The 22484-nt window shown below is 44.3% G+C and overlaps 1 protein-coding gene across 1 annotated transcript in view; it reads left to right on the top strand.

Moving 5' to 3' along the window:
• The window catches only part of LOC138428337 (regulator of MON1-CCZ1 complex-like), a 38485-nt gene extending 16166 nt beyond the window's left edge, over positions 1-22319 (top strand). Inside the window, 15 exon segments of the mRNA XM_069568993.1 lie at positions 48-134; positions 4139-4279; positions 4572-4675; positions 6134-6223; positions 6315-6420; positions 7115-7220; positions 9102-9152; positions 9399-9452; positions 10100-10228; positions 10699-10805; positions 20331-20450; positions 20944-21021; positions 21324-21428; positions 21660-21728; positions 21812-22319. Of these exon segments, the coding sequence (XP_069425094.1) occupies positions 48-134; positions 4139-4279; positions 4572-4675; positions 6134-6223; positions 6315-6420; positions 7115-7220; positions 9102-9152; positions 9399-9452; positions 10100-10228; positions 10699-10805; positions 20331-20450; positions 20944-21021; positions 21324-21428; positions 21660-21728; positions 21812-22225 (1761 nt within the window). The 3' untranslated portion in view covers positions 22226-22319.
• The last annotated feature ends 165 nt before the right edge of the window (positions 22320-22484 follow it).

The following is a 22484-nucleotide window of genomic DNA, read 5'->3' as shown; positions in this document are numbered from 1 at the left end:
TTTATTATTATTAATTAAAAAAAAAATCTTTCTGCAATTCTTTTCAGACCAAAAATGCCAACATACTAGGATTCTGCTGGACCAGTTCTACTGAAATTGTCTTCATCACAGATCAAGGAATCGAATTTTACCAGGTATTATATTTATTACTTGGGCTTTCTTGGCGGCTCAGTGGTAGAGAATCCACCTGCCAATACAGGAGACACAGGTTCAATCTCTGGGTCAGGAAGATCCCCAGGAGAAGGAAATGGCAACCCACTCCAGTATTCTTGTCTGGAAAATCCCATGGGCAGAGGAGCCTGGTGGGCTACAGTCTAGAGAGTCACAAAAAAGTCAGATAGGACTTAGCAAACAACCAAGAACAAATGTTTATTACTTACCTGTTCCAGAGAAAGGTTTGTGATCATGTTTTAGCAGCTTTTTGAATTCACTTGGGTTTTTCTTTTTTTCCTGATTACAAGTAATACATATTTTTTTGTAAAACATTCAGATGTTACCTTTACTTTATATGGAAGGTAAGAAGTAACCATTATGAACTAATTTGGTGCCTGTTCCTCCACTTGGTTCGTACACTTAGAAATATGGTTATATTGTGTAAACTTTGGGGACTGGCTCTTTTTTTTTTTTTTTGCATAGGGATATTTCTTAGACATCCTACCATAGCTTATTCTGACTGGTATTCAGGTGTGCAGATGTGCTACAGTTTTACCAACTCTTGTTCATGAACATCTCTTTGTCTCCTAGTGATTACAAACAATTCTGTAGTGAGTTCAAGCAGTGAATGAGCTTGTAAAGGTTGCCTTATATTCTTAGATGACACAATTCTTGGAAGGGAAATTATAATCTAGGTATGAATACCTAAAAAGCTGAACAGGGACTTTCCTGGTGGTCTAGTAATTAAGACTCCTTGTTTCCAATGGGTGGTATGTGTTGGGTGGGGCTGTTGAAGGTTCTGTTCCTGATCAGGTAACTAAGATCCCACATGCCATGCAACAAGGCCAAAAAATAAATTGGAAGTAAGAATGAAATTAAGAATAAGAGGTAAAAACCTGAACAGATACTGGTAAATTTCTTCCAGAAGTTGCATTCTCACTAGCAATATAGGAATCTCCATTTTCCACACCATTGGCAGAGCTAGAAATCATAAATCTGTAGACATTTGCCAATCTTGAGAGGTGGAAAGGCATTTTAATTTGCATGTTTCATTAGGAGGGTGCTAAGCATTTTTGTGTATTGTACATTTGTGTTTCCTGTCTTATGAATTGCCTTTCCATCTTAAAAAGAATATTTTTTAAACTTTAAAAAAAATATATTGTTATTTTATTTATTTTTATTTTTTGGCTGTGCCATGCGGGATTTTAGTTCCCCTACTAAGAATTGAACCCTTGCCTGCTGCATTGGAAGCTTTAACTCCTGGGCTGCCAGGGAAGTCCCAGATTTTTTTTTAAACTGTGATAAAAAGCACATAACATGAAACCTACCGTCTTAACCATTAAGTGTATAATTCATTAGAATTAAGTATTTTCATGTTGTAGTGAAAACGAGCTCCAGAACTTTCATCTTGTAAAACTGAAGCTCAGTACCTATTGAACAACAACTCCCCATTTCCCCTTTCCCAGCCTGTGGTAACCACAGGGTTCCTTTCTGCTTCTATGAATTTGCTGCTTTAAGGTCCTCTACCTCCTATAAATGGGATCATGCACTGTTTGTCTTTTTCTGGCCGTCCTGTCTCACTTAGCATAATGTCCTCAAGGTTCATCCATGTTACAGCATGCATCAGAATTCCCTTCCTTTGCAAGCCTGAAAAATATTCCATTGAATACATACACCACATTCCGTTTGTCTATTTATCTACCAACAGACACTGGCATTGCTTCCAGTTTTTGGTAATTGTGAATGATGCTGCTATTAACACAAGTGTGTGAGTATCTCTTTGAGACCCTGCTTTCAGTTCTTTTGGGTATATAACCCCCAAATGGGATTGTTGGGTCACATAATAATTCTGTTTTTAATTTTTGAGGCATTTCCGCATTGCAGTTACGCCATTGGACATTCCCAGCAACGGTGCACAGAGGTTCCAGTTTCTCCATCTCACCACTAACAGTTGTTGTTTTCTGTTTTATCCATAGCAGTCATCCTGCTGGGTGTCAGATGGTATCTCATTGTGGTTTTGATTTGCATTTCTCTGATTGGTGATGGTGTACACCTTGTTCATGGCTTGTTGGCTTTTTGTTCGTGCTCTGGATGGTGTCTATTCCTCTTTTTAAAAAAAAATAATATTTATTTAATTTATCTTTGGCCGTGCTGGGTTTTTGTTGCTGCTCAAGGGCTTTCTCTAATTGCAGTGAGCAGGGGCTACTCTTCATTGCGGTGCTGGGGCTTCACATTACAGTAGCTTCTCGTGGAACACAGGCTGTAGGGCAGGTTTCAACAGTTGTAGCCCATGGGCTTAGTTGCTCCACAACTCATGGAGTCTTCCCGGACCAGGGATTGAATCCCTGTTCCCTCCCTGCATTGGCAGGCAGATTCTTAGCCACTGTGTCACCAGGGAAGTCCCCTCTGTTTTTAAGTTGGATTATTTTCTTTTTGTTGAGCTGTAGGAAGTGTTTGTATAGTTTGAATATTAACCCTTTATCAGATGATTTGCAAATACTTTCTCCTGTTCTGTAGGTTGCCTTTTCACTCTGTTGTTTACATTGGACTTAATCTTTTAATAACTAACTTACTGACGTAGTAATGCATCTTATGTTACCGGGACATAATTGACCAGAGTGTTTCAATATTAACTTACATAACAAATTGCTGGCCACAGGCCTTAGTTTCTGCAAAAATCCCCTGGTCAGTAATGTATTAATATGTTCCAGCTGCCTGATCTATTGAGAAAGCTCCTGAAATCTCTCAAGTGGAGCCAAAGTGGAGAGGGTTAGAATTCTTTCAGGTGTTAAGTTTGTTGTCCCAACGAAACCAGTGTAATTTAATTTAGAATGTATGAATGGAGGAGGCACACCTGTGTAACACAGGATGCTGTGAATGCCGTGGAACTTTGCTGTAGGTCGGTTATCAGTACCTCAGTGACCAGCAGAAAGGAAAGCTACCTGAATCCCATATGCACAGAAATAGAATTTTGTGCCTGTGACTAGCAAGGAAAGGATTGTGGCTTTACAGAAGGGTTCCTGGGGCAGTCATTTAAAAGTATCTTTCTGTTCTCAGAAGTAGAAGAGTGTACATTCAAGACATCTAGGTGGTTTTAAGATCTTCAAGAAATAAGAAAGAAAGAAAGGGGACTCTGACACATGTTTATTTTATTGTCCCTGGATCATCGAGAAACCCATGCCCCCAACGCTGACTTCCAAGTCAGTTCTTCAGGGCAGTGTTCTGGGAGCATTAACATCATCTTTGGGCTCTATTCAGCACTCCTTAATGCATCAGGAGATTCTGAGTATATTTTAAATGTGCTATTATGATAAAATAGTTACTCGGTTTGCACATGGAGTCTCATGAACACGTCTGTTAGAAGAAGGATACCCCCTCACCCCCAGCCTCAGATTGAGCGGGAGACCAGGAGGAAGGCCGATTCTGCAGGCAGGGAGGTGGCTGATTTGGTGCATGTGGCTCCAGGGCATCGGTTTGTGTTGCTGGATCCATGACAACCAAGGATGCTGATGCTCCCCACTCTTGGGAGGGTGGTGCCTGGGAGTGTGGGGGCTTGGGTGGCCCTGGAGTGAGGTGGGCTGCCTGGGTTGTCACAGGTTCCTTTGCCCCTGGAGCCTTATTTTTCCCCCTCAAATCAGCCTAATGATGCCCAGCCCTTGGGGGCAGGGAAAGAATAAATGAGCTAAGATTTGGAAGTGTTAATAAGCACAGGGCTGGAAGAATGGTAGCTGTAATAAATAAAAATGATTTTTTTCTACTTAACTACTAACTTCTGCTTTTTATGATTTTCTTGGTATACTATGTCAGTTTTCAGGTATTTTCTTCTTTATTATTTTGGCCGTACCTGGAGGCATGCAGGATCCTGACCAGGAATCAAACCCGCATTCCCTGCAGCAGAAGCACAGAGTCCTAACCACTGGACCACCAGGGAATTTCCCATTTGCTGTTTTCAAATGAAGCTTCTGTTTCTTGAACTTTGTGTCAGGTGTTACCAGAGAAGCGGAATCTGAAGCTGCTGAAGAGCCACAACATCAATGTGAACTGGTACACGTACTGTCCCGAGGGCTCCGTGGTTCTGCTCTCCACCACAGTGCTTGGAAATGTGCTGCAGCCCTTCTACTTCCGGGTAAGGGTCAGCCTCCCTTTAAAAAAGTCCTCTGACCTTGTTCCTCTAACAGCCTAACTGATCCTGTAACTTCAAAGGGGCAAGTTCCTCCAACAAGAGCCTCGCCCCTTCTAACCACTAGAGGGCATCCCATACCATCCCATCTCCATCAAAAATGGGTCCTAAGCCTGGAACCCTGAAAAGGAGGGGAAGACTCAGTGCATGTGTATCCTCAGTGCTGTGATGTGGGGAGGGCTGGAACATCAGAAGGGCTTAATAAGCTTCTGCAAAAACTTTTTTCTCCCCCAAACAGGCTGGCACCATGTCGAAGCTGCCCAAGTTTGAGATTGAATTACCAGCTGCCCCAAAGTCAACTAAACTGAGCCTCTCAGAGAGAGACATTGCCATGGCAACAATGTATGTCTGTCCTTTGGGAGACTTCTTCCTCATAATTGTTTTCAGTGCTGTCATGATAGGAGGTTGTTGTAAGCACACTAGGGCTGCCCTGGCTCCCGTAGCCTCGGAACACAAGAGAAGGACCCCCCTTCTCCACTTCCGGGTCTTATGAATGTAGAAAGCTCCTCATCTTCCAGACATTCTTTTCTGATTTGATTGACTTTGTGATCTTACAGAAGATTTTTTCACCACATTAGACTGATAAAATGAGACCATTGAGCCACTTTCTCGGTTTCAGAAATTGTTTTTTAGTTCTGAGTTGAAGCTTATCAAAGCTTATTTTACATAAAATATATCATACTTATTCTAAAGAAAAACATAGTTTACATTTTTTATTTAACAGATGTAGACCTAAATTATTTGTGTAGGACGGTTTATTTTCATTTGGAAATGTAGATAGCTCAATTTAAAAACTTTATTATGAAAATATCAAACACAGAAATAAAACTGATTCAGAGAATCTCCTATATATCCAAATTCAGCAAATATCAACACTTTGCTTCCAAATTACTTCTGATTCTTCTATGGCCTAAAACGGGTTTCCAAATGGCAAAATATTTTTAGCACTTAGAGTGCTCTTTTTTTCTTTTTAAGGAAATCTGAGGCATGATGGTGTAGAAAAAGATAAAATGAGAAGTCTTTGCAAAAGGAGACCCTTCCCTCTGTCTCTTCCTTGTCCCTGAGGCAGGCCCCAGCACAGTGTGAACTCCTGGAACAAAAACCTGCCTACAGGAACTGGTCACAGCAACACTTACCAGATGAGGCTTAAAAATGCAAAGTGATTATCCTTTCCTATGATTAAGGAATGTATTCATTTTACAAAACTGGGAAATGGGACAGAAAGTGAGAAGAAAAATGGACTTGGCATATTACCCTGGGCTTCCCAGGTGGCACTAGTGGTAAAGAATCCCTCTGTCAATGCACGAGACTCAGGTTCAATCCCTGGGTTGGAAGATCCCCTGGAGGAAGAAATGACAACCCAGTCCACTATTCTTGTCTGGGAAATCCCATGGACAAAGGAAGCTGGTGGGCTACAGTCCATGGGGTCACAAAGAGTCGGACATGAATGAGCACATGAGCACAGACAGCATATTACTCAAGGACGACTATTAACAACCTGTACTTCTTTCCAGTGGTTTTGGACATGCTGCATAAGTTTGTAGGTTTTTTTTTTTTTTTAATACTGTGATCAAGTTCTATTTAGTTTTGCATCCCCCCTTTTTTCACTTGGATTTCTTTTCTTTAAGGTAACTGCACTTTCTTTGTAAATGTTTCTGTTGGCTGTAGAATATCTCATGCAGAATATCTGATGAAGTGGGTATCTTGTAATTCACTTACCTATGGCCTGATAACTCAGCATTTAGAATGGGAGGATGTCAGATGACCAGCATGACCTACGTCTCCTTGTTCTCTGATCAGATATGGCCAGCTGTACGTTCTCGTCCTGAGGCATCATTCTCAGACCTCCAACAGTGCTGGAGCAGAGGTGGTCCTGTATCACCTCCCATGGTACGATTAACGCTGTCTTCCCTCTTCTCCAGTTTTAAAATATGAACCACATCTTGTTGACCTATTTTGTGACCTTTCTCTTGTCTTACAGAGAAGGTGCCTGTAAAAAGATGCACATATTGAAGTTAAACCGGACGGGGAAGTTTGCCCTAAACGTGGTGGACAACCTGGTCGTGGTTCATCATCAGGACACAGAGGTATGAGCGTAGGGGCATGTCCCGCTCCAAGGAGCTGTGAAAATGACAAAACATTCTGCAAAAGACTAGAACGTGCTCTTTATGCTCAAAATCCTGGTCTTCCAGGTAGAAATGGGTTTGGTCTTCTAGATGGTGTAGGAAAACCCTACCAGTTGATTAGGAGAATTAAATACTGTTTCAGAAAATAACACACATGAGATCGAACTTGGGAATAGTCATTTGGTTGAGTCACCTGAGCCAGGAACTCCTGCCGAGCCACTGTGTTGCGTTAGCACCTGAGCCCCTTTGTGAGTGTAAATGGTGGTGGTTTTGAGGCCTTGTGGCTCCGGAGAAAGAACTAGAATGCCCATCAGCTGGGTGTCCGGTGGGAAACAAGCCACTTCCCTCCTGGAGGCTGGTGACACCCGTGTGCTTAACTAATCAAGATGTTGCAAGTTGAAGTGAAAAGGCTGTGTTCCCATCACTGGAGCCCTTCAGAGGCAGCAAGTCATAGACGTGGGGATCCATGTGAGAGCTGGCGGAGAGCTGTGATGTCGCAGCAGAGTCCTCCTCAGATAGGCACCAGCATGCAGGGGTTGATCGCAGACACGAGGCTCCTTCAGCGGATCTGAACAGAAGACGTGAGGTCCCGAGAGGGCGGGTGGAGCTGCGGTCTATTGGGCTGATACCACGCGGTTGTCTTTCTGCCCGCCAGACGTCGGTGATATTTGATATCAGGCTGAGGGGGGAATTCGATGGCTCTGTTACTCTGCATCACCCGGTGCTCCCAGCTCGATCCATCCAGCCCTATCAGATCCCCGCAGCAGGTACGAGGGAGTGGCCGTGTGTGGGTGGAAGGGGGAGCAGGTCCAGGGCTTCCCACATCTGTTCACTTTCCCAGGGCTGCTTCTGTCTGTTTTTTCTAATGTCACTACTGAATCTTGGGCTTCCCTGGTGGCTCAGATAATAAAGAATCTGCCTGCAACGCAGGAGATGGAAATTCAGTCTCTGGATTGGGAACATCCCCTGGAGAAGAAAATGGCACCCACTCCAGTATTCTTGCCTGGAGAGTTCCATGGACAGAGGAGCCTGGCGGGCGACAGACAGTCTTTGGGGTCTCAGAGTCGGTCACGACTGAGCGACTAACACTACTGCGTCTATAAGTTACATTGTGTTCTCCTGAAAAACGTTTTATAAGTGACATGAATCTCCCTTTGAAGAAAACAGAATGATTCTTTTCTCTGAGCTTTACAATGGAGCATTGTGATTACCCATTGAAGCTCAAAGAGTTTTTAATGTTGAGTAAGATGTTGACATTTCTGTTTGTCTCTGCTCGGTAACCCTGCGGTTAAGTTTGGCTATTTATGGCTGTTATTTATCCTGGGATCACTTCTCCTTATTGTTCTTAAGTTCTGTGTGACTGTGATGACAATGACTGTTGTCTTCCCTTGACTGGTGGTCATGGGAAGAGTTAAGGCTGTAGTTGTGAGGTTATTCTGAACCCATCCTCCGACCCGAAGAGGTGGCAGTGAGAAGTCAGAGGAGAGAGAAGGTCAGGATGTCAGAAAAGGGGAAAAGCCATTTCGTTCCTTTTGGTTTTCCTCAGTGTGACTGACTTCAGGGGAGAACTCAAACCACGTTCTTTTTCAAGGAGATGGGAGTCTGGAGCAGGTTGGTTGTAGTTGCCACGTATAAACCAGAGTCACAAGTGCACATGTGGAACTCCGGGAGGAGCGTTTTCTTAAAGGAACCCTTGTCAGATAGCTTTGGGTTGGCCTAACCCACTGACAGGACATCCGAGTACCTGTCACGAGAAGAATCAGGTCAGGCTCTCGCTGACAGTTTAGCCAGAGCACTGCCTCGCGCCTGCACTCTGGGACTTGCAGGATCAGCCAGCTGAGCAGAATTTGAGAACAAGCTACAGTTGACCCTTGAACAGTGAGGATTAATCTGCATATAACTGATGGTCAGCCCTCCATACCCATCGGTCTGCACGGGCAGACTCAGCCACCCACAGGCTGTGCAGTCCTGTGGTTTCTACTGTTGAGAAATACCTCTGTGTAAGTGGGCCCGTGGAGTTCACACCCGCCTTGAGGGTCGGCTGTAGTTCTCACATCTGATTAGGTCTCAGCTTCTCTGTTCTTTCCAGCTTCTTCCTTTTCCCAGGGTAGTTGAAAGATGTCAGCACTTAGAGTAGATGGTGTCAGATGAATGGCTAGTATCTGCGACTGCTTACTCAGCATGAAAATAAATGCTGGTAATTGGAGCAAGAACAACTCTAAACATTCCAGCCCCATCCACTAATGGGGTGGTGGGGGGTGGTGGGTGGTTGGAGTCTGTGCAAAATTAGCATCTTTTCTAACCAGCTGATTAAAACCTATCTTCCAATCTGAGATCACCCAGGTGACTTTTTCAGTTCTTTCTTGCGCACGTGTGTAAAACAGCAAGACAGTGCTGTGAAAGAAACTTCAACCTGTTTACCTCTTCTTTCAAGACTTCTTCCTTTAAGACTTCTTCATGGATTGTTCTCGACTTCCCTCTTCGTCCTGATCGGTGTTATCAGTGGGACATGCCAACTCACTTCCTCGTTACTTAACTGTAGTCGAATGAACAAGCACTGAAGCCTTTAGAAAGTATTAAGTGTTGTACTGGTAGCACTTTCTGGTTGGGTTACTTAGCCCTTACACACGTGTCTTCTGTGTTTGTTGGTCCGGCTCCTGTGACCAGCCAGTCCCCCGTCCCATGTAAACTCTGTATCTTTTCCAAAGGCCTTGGCCGTGCCGGGGAGGGAAGCTGTCCCTTCTCCTTACACAGGGGTCTAAGGGTGGTCCAAGACCCCGGGTCTGGTGAATCGCGTCATGGAAATCACCCATGGTGTTTCCCTCTCATAGAGGGCTGGGCCTCCATGGGGGCCTCAGTGAGGGGTGGGAAGGATGCTCATGGGACCTGGGTTGCCTCCTGTCCTCCTCTCCTGGGGTAGTGTTTCCTATAACGTGTGGATTCTTCATCGTGGATCATCTTCCAGCCCGACATCATCATCAGCGCGAGTCAAAGTGGGTCTGGGGTGCGGGTGGGGTTGTCCTGTTAGAAAGACGAGCTTGTGGAGGGTCTCCTGTCCGTCTCGAGGGCACCAGCTCGGTGCTGGCCCTGGGGAGAAAGGGCTGACTTGGACATTTCCAGTGAAGCCTTTAATTCTCTCCCGGAGCCCCACTGAGAAAGACTGTGCCCACTGCCCAGCAGTGAGGCTGTTGGGAGGTTCGAGGACAGGTGTTGCCCGGGGCTGGGAGGATGGTGGGTTCCAGGGCTCCTTTGGGAGCTTCAGGAATTGCCTTTGTCTAACAAGTCAGAGCAGAAGAGGAGCCCAGGACCAGAGTCTGTGCCTGGGCTGCCACCTGCTCTCCCATCAGCACTGAAGGGGAGGAGGTGCCTATATTCAGTGGATGCTCCGGGCGTGTGCAGGGAAGGTTCCTCTGTGAGGAATCGCCCAACATGCAGAGGTCGTTGGCTGCAGCCCCACTGTGGTGTGGGTGTCCTGAGCGTCGCAGCCTGGGCTGTGTTGTGAGCGCAGCCCCTGGCTCAGCTCTGCAGCATCACCTCCCCCGCCAGCCCCGGACCCTGGCCGCCAGGAAGGTGGAGGCAAGCAGCTCTGGGGCCACTGCTTTGATTTGCAGCCAGGGTTCAGCATGCCGCCTCTCCACAGGTTACCTCTGGAACCTCCAGGTGAAACTGCAGCCCATAGTGAACCTCTTGCCGGATAAAGGCAGGCTCATGGACTTCCTCCTGCAGAGGAAGGAGTGCAAGATGGTCATCCTATCTGTGTGCTCGCAGAGTGAGTAGGGGTGGGGTGGCTTCAGCCTCTCTGTCTGATTCCTGACACGGCCTGCACACCCACCGCAAGGTGGGCCACACTCTTCTGTCTGCAGCCTGTGGGCTCAGTGACGGGGGCATCATTTAACCCCCTGGAAAGGCTGCTTGGTATAAAAGTGATTTATTCCTGCAAGACATTTTTTGGGTAGGAGAGACTAAAAAACAGACCTAAACCTGGGCACACGGAGGGTAGAGGCTGCCTCTCCCCAGCTGGAAAAGAAACCTTTTTCTGAGTCCAAGTCACTCACAACATTGTGTCTGTTAATACTCTGAGACTCTCCTGACGCCCTCTGTTAGTATCCGGCAAGGGCTGGTGACCGCCCTCAGGGCCCCCAGCCCCTAAACTGTGTCATGTGTCCTGGTGACCCTCGGAGACGAGTCCTTTCTCTTCTAGCGTGTCGGCTGACCGCTGTGAACCTTCATTCTTTCCAGTGTTGACAGAGTCAGACAGAGCGTCATTGCCCGTGATAGCCACCATCTTTGACAAACTCAACCAGGAGTATAAGAAGTACCCGGACGCTGAGCAGAGTTACACAATGGTAAGTTGCATGTACACCTTACATACAAGGTGGGACACTCCACCCCACCCCACCCTGGGTATATTTTCAACGTAATTATAAGCAAGATTCTCATAGATTGATAACACTGAGGTTTGCCCTGTGCCAGAGAGCATGGTGGATGTTTACAGGGAGCGTAAACTTAGAGTCCCCGTGTCCCCTGAGCTCAGAGGCTGGCTGTCACTTAATGGCTTCCTCTTCATTTGTTGTTTTTAATCTCTGTTGGTCTTACACATGTGTAGATCCTTGGTCTCCCTTTACGTAACAGATGAGAAAATCAGTCTCAGTTTGCATTATTTTATGTCTTTGTGCCAAGCCAGAGTCTAGACTTTGGTGAATCAGTATGTAAATCATTTTGCCACATCTTTCTTTCGTTTTAGGATGGAAAAGCTATAAAAATAAGACTTACCCTGTCATTCAGTCAAGCTCCTTTTAGGATCCTGAGGATTCAGTATTAGCACTGCGCTTTTCCTGGAGTAGGTTCAGGTGTTTGTTGGACTTCCCTGGTGGTCCAGTGGTGAAGACTCCACGCTCCCAGCACTTCCACTGCTAGGGGCGTGGTGCGGGACCAGTTGGGGAACTGGTCTGGGGACTTAAGATCTCGCATGCCCCTGTGGCCAAAAAACAAACAAACAAAAATGTTGAGTGTCTGTTGTGAAGGGTAGGCTTCTCAGGGTCTGCTATACTGTTTCAGAAGTGTGTCTTCTGAAGCTAGAAGAAAGTTCAGGACAAGTGGAATGAATTATTTGCCTTCATGAACCTGAGTAGTCCGAAGGTTAAAAATGGCAGTAGTTTTATTTTTTATTTTTTAAAATTTTACTTTATTTTACTTTATACTACTATATTGGTTTTGCCATACATCAACATGAATCCGCCATGGGTGTTCATGAGTTCCCAATCCTGAACCCCCCTCCCACCTCCCTCCCCATATCATCTCTCTGGGTCATCCCAGTGCACCAGCCCCAAGCATCCTGTATCCTGCATCAAAACTAGACTGGAGATTTGTTTCTTACATGATATTATACATGTTTCAATGCCATTCTCCCAAATCATCCCACCCTCTCCCTCTCCCACAGTCCAAAAGTCTGTTCTATACATCTGTGTCTCTTTTGCTGTCTCGCATACAGGGTTATCGTTACCATCTTTCTAAATTCCATATATATGTGTTAGTATACTGTATTGGTGTTTTTCTTTCTGGCTTACTTCCCTCTGTATAATCAGCTCCAGTTTCATCCACCTCATTAGAACTGATTCAAATGTATTCTTTTTAATGGCTGAGCAATACTCCATTGTGTATATGTACCACAGCTTTCTTATCCATTCATCTGCTGATGGAAATCTAGGTTGCTTCCATGTCCTGGCTATTATAAACAGTGCTGCGATGAACATTGGGGTACACTTGTCTCTTTCAATTCTGGTTTCCTCAGTGTATATGCCCAGCAGTGGGATTGCTGGGTCATAAGGCAGTTCTATTTCCAGTTTTTTTTAAGGAATCTCCACAGTGTTCTCCATAGTGGCTGTACTAGTTTGCATTCCCACCAACAGTATAAGAGGGTTCCCTTTTCTCCACACCCTCTCCAGCATTTATTGCTTGTAGACTTTTGGATCACAGCCATTCTGACTGGTGTGAAGTGGTACCTCATTGTGGTCTTGATTTGCATTTCTCTGATAATAAGTGATGTTGAGCATCTTTTCATGTGATTGTTAGCCATGTTTCTCTTCTTTGGAGAAATGTCTATTTAGTTCTTTGGCCCATTTTTTGACTGGGTCGTTTATTTTTCTGGAATTGAGCTGTAGGAGTTGGTTGTATATTTTTGAGATTAGTTGTTTGCCAGTTGCTTCATTTGCTATTATTTTCTCCCATTCCAAAGGCTATCTTTTCACCTTGCTTATAGTTTCCTTTGTTGTGCAGAAGCTTTTAATTTTAATTAGGTCCCATTTGTTTATTTTTGCTTTTATTTCCAGTATTCTGGAAGGTGGGTCATAGAGGATCCTGCTGTGATTTAAGTCGGAGAGTGTTTTGCCTATGTTCTCCTCTAGGAGTTTTATAGTTTCTGGTCTTACATTTAGACCTTTAATCCATTTTGAGTTTATTTTTGTGTATGGTGTTAGAAAGTGTTCTGGTTTCATTCTTTTACAAGTGGTTGACCAGTTTTCCCAGCACCACTTGTTAAAGAGATTGTCTTTAATCCATTGTATATTCTTGCCTCCTTGGTCGAAGATAAGGTGTCCATAGGTGTGTGGATTCATCTCTGGGCTTTCTATTTTGTTCCATTGATCTATATTTCTGTCTTTGTGCCAGTACCATACTGTCTTGATGACTGTGGCTTTGTCGTAGAGCCTGAAGTCAGGCAGGTTGATTCCTCCAGTTCCATTCTTCTTTCTCAAGATTGCTTTTGCTATTCGAGGTTTTTTGTATTTCCATACAAATTGTGAAATTATTTGTTCTAGCTCTGTGAAAAATACTGTTGGTAGCTTGATAGGGATTGCATTGAATCTGTAGATTGCTTTGGGTAATATACTCATTTTCATGATATTGATTCTTCTGATCCATGAACATGGTATATTTCTCCATTAGTGTCCTCTTTGATTTCTTTCACCAGTGTTTTATAGTTTTCTATATATAGGTCTTTTGTTTCTTTAGGCAGATATATTCCTAAGTATTTTATTCTTTTCATTGCAATGGTGAATGGAATTGTTTCTTTAATTTCTTTTTCTACTGTCTCATTATTAGCATATAGGAATGCAAGGGAGTTCTGTGTGTTGATTTTATATCCTGCAACTTTACTATATTCATTGATTAGCTCTAGTAGTTTTCTGGTGGAGTCTTTAGGGTTTTCTATGTAGAGGATCATGTTATCTGCAAAGAGTGAGAATTTTACTTCTTATTTTCCAATTTGGATTCCTATTATTTATTTTTCTGCTCTGATTGCTGTGGCCAAAACTTCCAGAACTATGTTGACTAGTAGTGGTGAAAGTGGGCACCCTTGTCTTGTTCCTGACTTTAGGGGAAATGCTTTTAATTTTTCACCATTGAGGATAATGTTTGCTGTGGGTTTGTCATATATAGCTTTTATTATGTTGAGGCATGTTCCTTCTATTCCTGCTTTCTGGAGAGTTTTTATCGTAAATGGATGTTGAATTTTGTCAAAGGCTTTCTCTGCATCTATTGAGATAATCATATGGCTTTTATTTTTCAATTTGTTAATGTGGTGTATTAGGTTGATTGATTTGCGGATATTGAAGAATCCTTGCATCCCTGGGATAAAGCTCACTTGGTCATGATGTATGATCTTTTGAATGTGTTATTGGATTCTGATTGCTAGAACTTTGTTAAGGCTTTTTGCATCTATGTTCATCAGTGATATTGGCCTGTAGTTTTCTCTTTTTGTGGCATCTTTGTCAGGTTTTGGTATTAGGGTGATGGTGGCCTTATAGAATGAGTTTGGAAGTTTCCCTTCCTCTGCAATTTTCTGGAAGAGTTTGAGTAGGATAGGTGTTAGTTCTTCTCTAAATTTTTGGTAGAATTCAGCTGTGAATCCGTCCGGACCTGGGCTTTTGTTTGCTGGAAGATTTCCGATTAGAGTTTCAATTTCCGTGCTTGTGATGGGTCTGTTAAGATTTTCTATTTCTTCCTGGTTTAGTTTTGGAAAGTTGTGCTTTTCTAAGAATTTGTCCATTTCTTCTGCGTTGTCCATTTTATTGGCATATAATTGCTGAGAGTAGTCTCTTATGATCCTTTGTATTTCTGTGTTGTCTGTTGTGATCTCTCCATTTTCATTTCTAATTTTATTGATTTGATTTTTCTCCCTTTGTTTTTTGATGAGTCTGGCTAATGGTTTGTCAATTTTATTTATCCTTTCAAAGAACCAGCTTTTGGCTTTGTTGATTTTTGCTATGGTCTCTTTTGTTTCTCTTGCATTTATTTCTGCCCTGATTTTTAAGATTTCTTTCTTTCTACTAACCCTGGGGTTCTTCATTTCTTCCTTTTCTAGTTTCTTTAGGTGTAGAGTTAGGTTATTTATTTGACCTTTTTCTTGTTTCTTGAGGTATGCCTGTATTGTTATGAACTTTCCCCTTAGCACTGCTTTTATAGTGTCCCACAGGTATTGGGTTGTTATGCTTTAATTTTCATTCATTTCTATGCATATTTTGATTTCTCTTTTGATTTCTTCTGTGATTTGTTGGTTACTGAGGAGCGTGTTGTTCAGCCTTCATATGTTGGAATTTTAAATTTTTTTCTCCTGTAATTGAGATCTAATCTTACTGCATTATGGTCAGAAAAGATGCTTGGAATGATTTCCATTTTTTAAATTTTATCAAGGCTAGATTTCTGGCCCAGGATGTGATCTATCCTGGAGAAGGTTCCGTGAGCACATGAGAAAAAGGTGAAATTCATGGTTTTGGGGTGAAATGTCCTATAGAGATCAATTAGGTCTAACTGGGCTATTGTATCATTTAAAGTTTGTGTTTCCTTGTTAATTTTCTGTTTAGTTGATCTATCCATAGGTGTGAGTGGGGTATTAAAGTCTCCCACTATTATTGTGTTATTGTTCATTTCCCCTTTGATACTTGTTAGCATTTGTCTTACATATTGCAGTGCTCCTATCTTGGGTGCATATATATTTATAATTGTTATATCTTCCTCTTGCATTGATCCTTTGATCACTATGTAGTGTCCTTCTTTGTCTCTTTTCACAGCCTTTGTTTTAAAGTCTATTTTATCTGATATGACTACTGCTACTCCTGCTTTCTTTTGGTCTCTATTTGCGTGGAATATCTTTTTCCAGCCTTTCACTTTCAGTCTGTATGTGTCCCTTGTTTTGAGGTGGGTCTCTTGTAGACAACATCTATAGGAGTCTTGTTTTTGTATCCATTCAGCCAGTCTTTGTCTTTTGATTGGGGCATTCAACCCATTTACATTTAAGGTAATTACTGATAAGGATGATCCCGTTGCCATTTAGTTTATTGTTTTGGGTTTGGGTTTATTAACCCTTTTTGTGTTTCCTGTCTAGAGAATACCCTTTAGCATTTGTTGCAGAGCTGGTTTGATGGTGCTGAATTCTGTCAGCTTTTGCTTGTCTGTAAAGCTTTTGATTTCTCCTTCATATTTGAATGAGATCCTTGCTGGGTACAGTAATCTGGGCTGTAGGTTATTTTCTTTATCACTTTCAGTATGTCTTGCCATTCCCTCCTGGCCTAAAGAGTTTCTATCGAAAGATCAGCTGTTATCCTGATGGGAATCCCCTTGTGTGTTATTTGTTGTTCTTCCCTTGCTGCTTTTGATAGTTGTTCTTTGTGTTTGATATTTGTTAATTTGATTAATATGTGTCTTGGGGTGTTTTACCTTGGGTTTATCCTGTTTGGGACTCTCTGGGTTTCTTGGACTTGGGTGATTATTTCCTTCCCCATTTTAGGAAAGTTTTCAACTATTATCTCCTCAAGGATTTTCTCATGGTCTTTCTTTTTGTCTTCTTCTTCTGGGACTCCTATGATTCAATTGTTGGAGCATTTCATATTGTCCTGGAGGTCTCTGAGATTGTCCTCATTTCTTTTAATTCATTTTTATTTTTTCCTCTGTGATCCATTTATTTCTACCATTCTATCTTCTATGTCACTAATCCTATCTTCTGCCTCCGTTATTCTACTATTTGTTGCCTCCAGAGTGTTTCTGATCTCATTTATAGCATTATTCATTATATATTGACTCTTTTTAATTTCTTCTAGGTCCTTGTTAAACCTTGCATCTTCTCAATCCTTGTCTCCCGGCTATTTATCTGTGAATTCATTTTGTTTTCAAGATTTTGGATCATTTTCACTATCATTATTCGGAATTCTTTATCAGGTAGATTCTCCATCTCCTTCTCTTTTGTTTGGTTTGGTGAGCATTTATCCTGCTTCTTTACCTGCTGGATATTCCTCTGTCTCTTCATCTTGTTTATATTGCTGCGTTTGGGGTGGCCTTTCTGAATTCTGGCAGTTTGTGGAGTTCTCTTTATTATGGAGTTTCCTTGCTGTGGGTGGGGTTGTATCAGTGGCTTGTTAAGGTTTCTTGGTTAGGGAAGCTTGTGTCAGTGTTCTGGTGGGTGGAGCTGGATTTCTTCTCTCTGGAGTGCAATGAAGTGTCCAGTAATGTGTTATGAGATGTCAATGGTTTTGGAGTAACTTTGAGCTGCCTGTATATTGAAGCTCAGGGCTGTGTTCCTGTGTTGCTGGAGAATTTGCGTGGTATGTCTTGCTCTGGAGCTTGTTGGCCCTTGGGTGCTGCTTGGTTTCAGTGTAGGTATGGAGGTGTCTGATGGGCTTCTATCAATTAATGTTCCCTGGAGTCAGGAGTTGTCTGATGTTCTCAGGAATTGGACTTAAGCCTCCCGCTTCTGGTTTTCAGTTTTAATTTTACAGTAGTCTCAAAACATCTCCTTCTATACCACACCGTTGATAAAACATCTAGGTTAAAGATGACAAGTTTCTCCACATTGAGGGACACCCAGAGAGGTTCACAGAGCTACATGGAGATGAGAAGAGGGAGGGGGGAGTTAGAGGTGACCCGAATGCGATGAGGTGGAATCAAAAGAAGAGAGAGGAAGCTAGCCAGTAATCACTTCCTTGTGGGCGCTCCACAGTCTGGACCGCTCAGAGATGTTCACGGAGTTATACAGAGAAGAGGAGAGGGAGGAAGTAGACAGAGGTGGCCAGGAGGATAAAAGAGGGGAATGAAAAGGAGAGTGACAGATTCAGCAAGTAATCAGTTCTCTAAGTGTTCTCCACCATCTGGAACACACAGAGATTCACAGAGTTGGGTAGAGAAGAGAAGGGGGAGGGAGGAGACAGAGGCGACATGGTGGAGATAAAGGAGAGTCCAAAGGAGGAGACAGAGCAGTCAAGCCAGTAATCTCACTCTCATGTAAAAATGGGTACTGAAGATTGGGATTTTGAAGGTACAAAGTTGATAACAAATACCAAAAAGCAAAGATTAAAAATCTAGAGGTTGGATTTTCAAAAATACAATATTAAAGAAAAGAAGGAAAAAAGCCACAAGAATTATTGAAAAAAAAATATGCAGTTTGCTTTAAAAATAGGGTCTTTTTTTTAAAGTAATCGTAGGTTATAAATATGAAAATTTAAGGAGAAATAGAGGACTTAAAAATTAAAAACTGTTTAAAAAAAATAAGAAAAGTAGAAAAAACAACCAGAAAAAAAAAAGATGATCATAAAAATAGTAAAGATATATCTAGGACTTTTTCTGGTGTTGTTGCGGGCAGAGTGGGGTCAGTTCATTTTTGGGTAGTTCCTTGGTCCAGCTTACATTTCTCAAGATCTATAGGCCTCTTCCTATGTAGTCGGTACTAACGACAGGGTTTTAATGTATTGCACCTGTCACTTCCAAGGCAGTTCCCTCTGTTTTAGCTTCTTCTGTTTGCTGGTCTCTTCAGTGTCCGATTTCCACCCTGACACAAGGTGTGTGGTGGTGGACACTTTTTTTAGGCTTACTTGTTCAGTCGCCCTGTGGGGAGGGAGGGACGCTGCAAACAAATGACACTGGCGAGTGCTCACAGTGTCTCAGCCACACTGGGGCCTGCCCCTGCTGGCGGCGCACACAGCTCAGGCTCTAGGTTGCTCTGACGGGAAGCATCTGAGACCGGCCCTGGGCTGCACGCACCTCCCAGGTCTAAGCCGCTCAGGCTTAGGCACTCGGGTAGTCCTCAGAGGCGCAGACTCAGTTGGGCCTGCGTTTTGTGCCCTTCCCAGGTCTGAGTAGCTCAGGTGTTTGGTGACCGTGGTCGCTGTGACTTATCGCCTCTCCCGTCACTGCTGCTCAGTTTTCTGATGTGTACAACTGGCGCCCCTTCTCAGGCAGATGATGACTGTCCAGAACCCGAAGAAGTCTTAGTTAGCAAAGAAGCCTGTTTGCAGTCTGGTAGATAATGTCTCTCTGGGGCTGCTATTGCTCCCTTCTGGCCCTTCTGGCTCTGGCTGCCTGTCACCAGAGGGGGAAGGTCTGTAGCTGGCTAATTCTGTTCTGTCCTGGTGGAGTCTTACGTTAGAGCTTTTTGCGTGGTAGCTATCCCACAGTCTGGTTTGGTAGCCCAAGTTAGTTCGCTCTGGTTACACTCGGGGCATTCGGCCCAATCCTTAAAATGCAATGGAGCCTGCACCTCCCTGCCCAGCCCCCACTTGCTAGTGGCAGATGCAGGCATCTGTGCTGCTTCTCCCCTGGGGGAGTTACCGTTGGGCTCATCATCTGTGGGTTTTAATTATTTATTTATCCTCCCTGTTATGTTGCCCTCTGTTTCCAAGGCTCGCCACAGACTCAGCAGTGAGTGTTTCCTGGTGTTTGGAAACTTCTTTTTAAGACTCCATTCCCAGGACGGAGCTCCCTCCCTCTTTTGTCTTTGTCTTTTGTATTTTTTCCTACCTGTTTTCCAAGACAACGAGTGCTTTTCTGGGTGCCTAATGTCCTCTGCCGGCATTCAGCAGTTGTATTGTGGAATTTACTCAGCGTTGAAATGTTCTTTTGATGAATTTGTGGGGGAGAAAGTGATCTCCCCGTCCTATTCCTTCGCCATCCTAGGACCACCCCTGCCAGTGGTTTTAAACAATAACAACCCCCCAGAACCCCTTCCCTTTAGCTTCTCAGGGATAACAGGGCTGAGGCGCAGTGTGCAGCCTTGTGTGGCCCTGTCCTCAGCCCAAGCCCTTCTGGAGTGGTCCTGTTCTTGGCACTGGTGTTCCGGGCAGAGGCGGCAGCAGGTCTGATCTCGGAGGGCAGTCTCTGTGAGCCCCGATGCTGCAGTGCTCCGACTTTGTAAACCTGTGGGAGTCAAGAGTGTGGTCTACCAACACCACCACTGGAGCATGTCGGGCTTCTGCCAATGCAGGTTCACAGGTGCCCCCTCGCAGAGTCAGCATTACAAAGTGAGGTGAAGTCGCCAAGATCTCACAGGGCTTTCTTGCTCAGTGATATTCGGGGAGCCTTGCTTACTATTCAAAAAGCTACTGAGGGAATTCTCTGGCAACCCAGTGGTTAACACTGTGTTCTCAGCACCGAGGACCCGGGTTCAGTGTCTGGTCTAAGATCCCACAAGCCTTACTGCTCAGCCAAAAAAAAAAAAAATTCTATCGATACTCATTGTAAGATATTTTTCACCCAGTGTAGGATCTGGGCTTCATAAAACAAAGAAAGAGTAGCCGTTTTAATTAGACAACAAATGCCAGATTGTTTGCAATTGACAATATTAGGGAGTTATTTTAAGAGCTTAAAAAAATAATTCTCAATAAAACTACGTCTTAGGCTTTTTAGTTCCATCGAAAACACATCCATGTGTTTTCAGGATGATCAGCTCTGCCCTGCTAAACATCTTCTCCAGCTCTACTGCAGTTTTTCCACGTGCTACACTCTGCTCACGCCCAGGCTCACAACATCTAGGAATTTGGTCTTTTTGGACTGACTGCAAACATGCCGTTACCCAGAAGACGACTGAGATCCTGTCTGTGGTTTGTGTGCAGGCCATGGAGGCGGGGCAGAGCCGGAGTGGCCCGCTGCTCAGGAGGCCGGTGCGCACCCAGGCCATGTTCGACCAGTCGGACATGTACACCCATGTTCTGTCGGTGTTCACGGAGAAGAAGGTAGGGGAGGCTCGCCAGCCCCCTTTGGGCTTAGGATTCCCAAGGCAGTGATCGTACTTGAAGGGAATTGAGGAGAAAGAACTCAGGATGTGATCAGAGTAACATCAGAGCTCTCTTGCAGTGAGGACTGAATGAACGCTCATCGTTTGGCCCCTAATACTCAAGCTTAAATATGATTACAGACCTGGGAGAGTCTGGAGGGTGGCTTAGTGGTAAAGAACCCGCCTGCCAGTGCAGGAGATGTCAGAGATGTGAGTTTGATCCCTGGGTCAGGAAGATCCCCTGGAGGAGGGCATGGCAACCCACTCCAGTATTCTTGGCTGGAGAATCCCATGGACAGAGAAGCCTGTGGACTACCATCCATGGGGTCACACAGAGTTGGACATGACTGAAGTGACCAAGTCCAGCACAGCACAGCCTAGTGGAACCCCAGAAGCCAGGAGGCAGATGAACAAGGAGTCACGTGTGTGTCTAACCATTCTCCTCTGTGCAGGAGACGCCGCACAAATTTGTGATCGCCGTGCTCATGGAGTACATCCGCTCCCTGAACCAGTTTCAGATCACAGTACAGGTACCTCTGTGGGCCCACGTTCCAGGGACAGGGAATCATTAGAGTAAAAGCAGCATCACTGTGTCAACTGAGGTGGCTCTCAATATCCCACAAGGGTCTGCACACCTGGCTCAGAGTGAGTCACCCCCTCACAGGACCCCGTGTTCTTCAGTGGGATGATCAGTGTCAGATGAGGGTTGGCTTCTTTCACCTGCTCATAGACCCCCTCCTCTTAGTGATGGGAGCTCATGTAGAGCAACCGCGGGCCTCGGCACACGGCACCTCTGGTCTGTAGCTGAGTGGCATGCCTGTCTGTGCCTCAGCATTACCTACACGAGCTGGTCATCAGGACACTCGTCCAGCACAGCCTCTTCTCCACGCTGCACCAGTTCCTGCAGTACCACGTCCTCAGCGACTCCAAGCCTTTGGTGAGTGCTGGCCGGCAGGACTTCCCTGGGGATCCAGTGGCTAAGCCTTCACATTCCTAATGCAGGGGGCCCAGGTTCGATCCCTGGTGGAGTAACCAGACCCTGCTTGCCACAAGGAAGAGCTGGCATGTTGTAACTTAAGACCTGGCATAGTCAAATAAAAACAAGTATAAAAAATACTTTGATGTTCCAACATATGTTGAATCCAATCTGAACGTGTGTATCTTTCAGGCTTGTCTGCTGCTTTCCCTAGAAAGTTTTTATCCTCCTGCCCATCAGCTGTCTCTGGATATGCTGAAGGTAACTGATACAGTCAAGTTTCAAATCACACAGAAGGCTGTTCCTACTGCTTGCACTGACCCAGCTTTCTACCTTGTTTCTAGCGACTTTCCACAGCAAATGATGAAATAGTAGAAGTTCTCCTTTCCAAACACCAAGTGTTAGCTGCCTTAAGGTTCATCCGGGGCATTGGTGGCCATGATAACATCTGTGCGCGGAAGTTTCTAGATGCTGCAAAGCAGACTGAAGACCACATGCTTTTCTACATGACATTCCGGTTTTTTGAACAGCGCAACCAGCGTCTGCGAGGGAACCCTAGTTTCACACCAGGTGAGAATACAGCTGCAAAGAAGATGTGGGGCACCCACATTCAGTACCAGATCACTGGTGGCTGGGGTGGGGCAAGAAGGCTTTTGGTTTGGAGAACTCTTGGGCTAATTCTTAAAGAAGAAAATTCTGTACCAGCCCGCATAAGCCTTAGACTGTTCACTGTAGTGAGAGTGGATTCAGGGTGCTGATGGAGTTGGGGTTCTGCTCTAGAACTTGCCCGGAGTGATGGAGTGGAGACAGTGTCATCTGGGCACAGCTGTCTGACATCTGGGCCTGGAATGGCCCTTTCTGAAGAATCAGGAACAAGACCAGAAATGGCTATAGAGGGCTGTCAGTGGCCTGAGGCTTGTTAATGGTTCATTTTTAGGCAGGATGCATTGGCCAATCACTCTAATCTCCAAAGTTATGAAATCTAAAGCACCCTTTTCCTCAGGATGGGGGAAGCTG

This window comes from Ovis canadensis, chromosome 23 (assembly GCF_042477335.2).
Source record: "Ovis canadensis isolate MfBH-ARS-UI-01 breed Bighorn chromosome 23, ARS-UI_OviCan_v2, whole genome shotgun sequence".
NCBI classification, from domain to species: domain Eukaryota; kingdom Metazoa; phylum Chordata; class Mammalia; order Artiodactyla; family Bovidae; genus Ovis; species Ovis canadensis.
The sequence above is the reverse complement of the archived record's forward strand: the minus strand, read 5'-3'. Positions and strand labels throughout refer to the sequence as shown.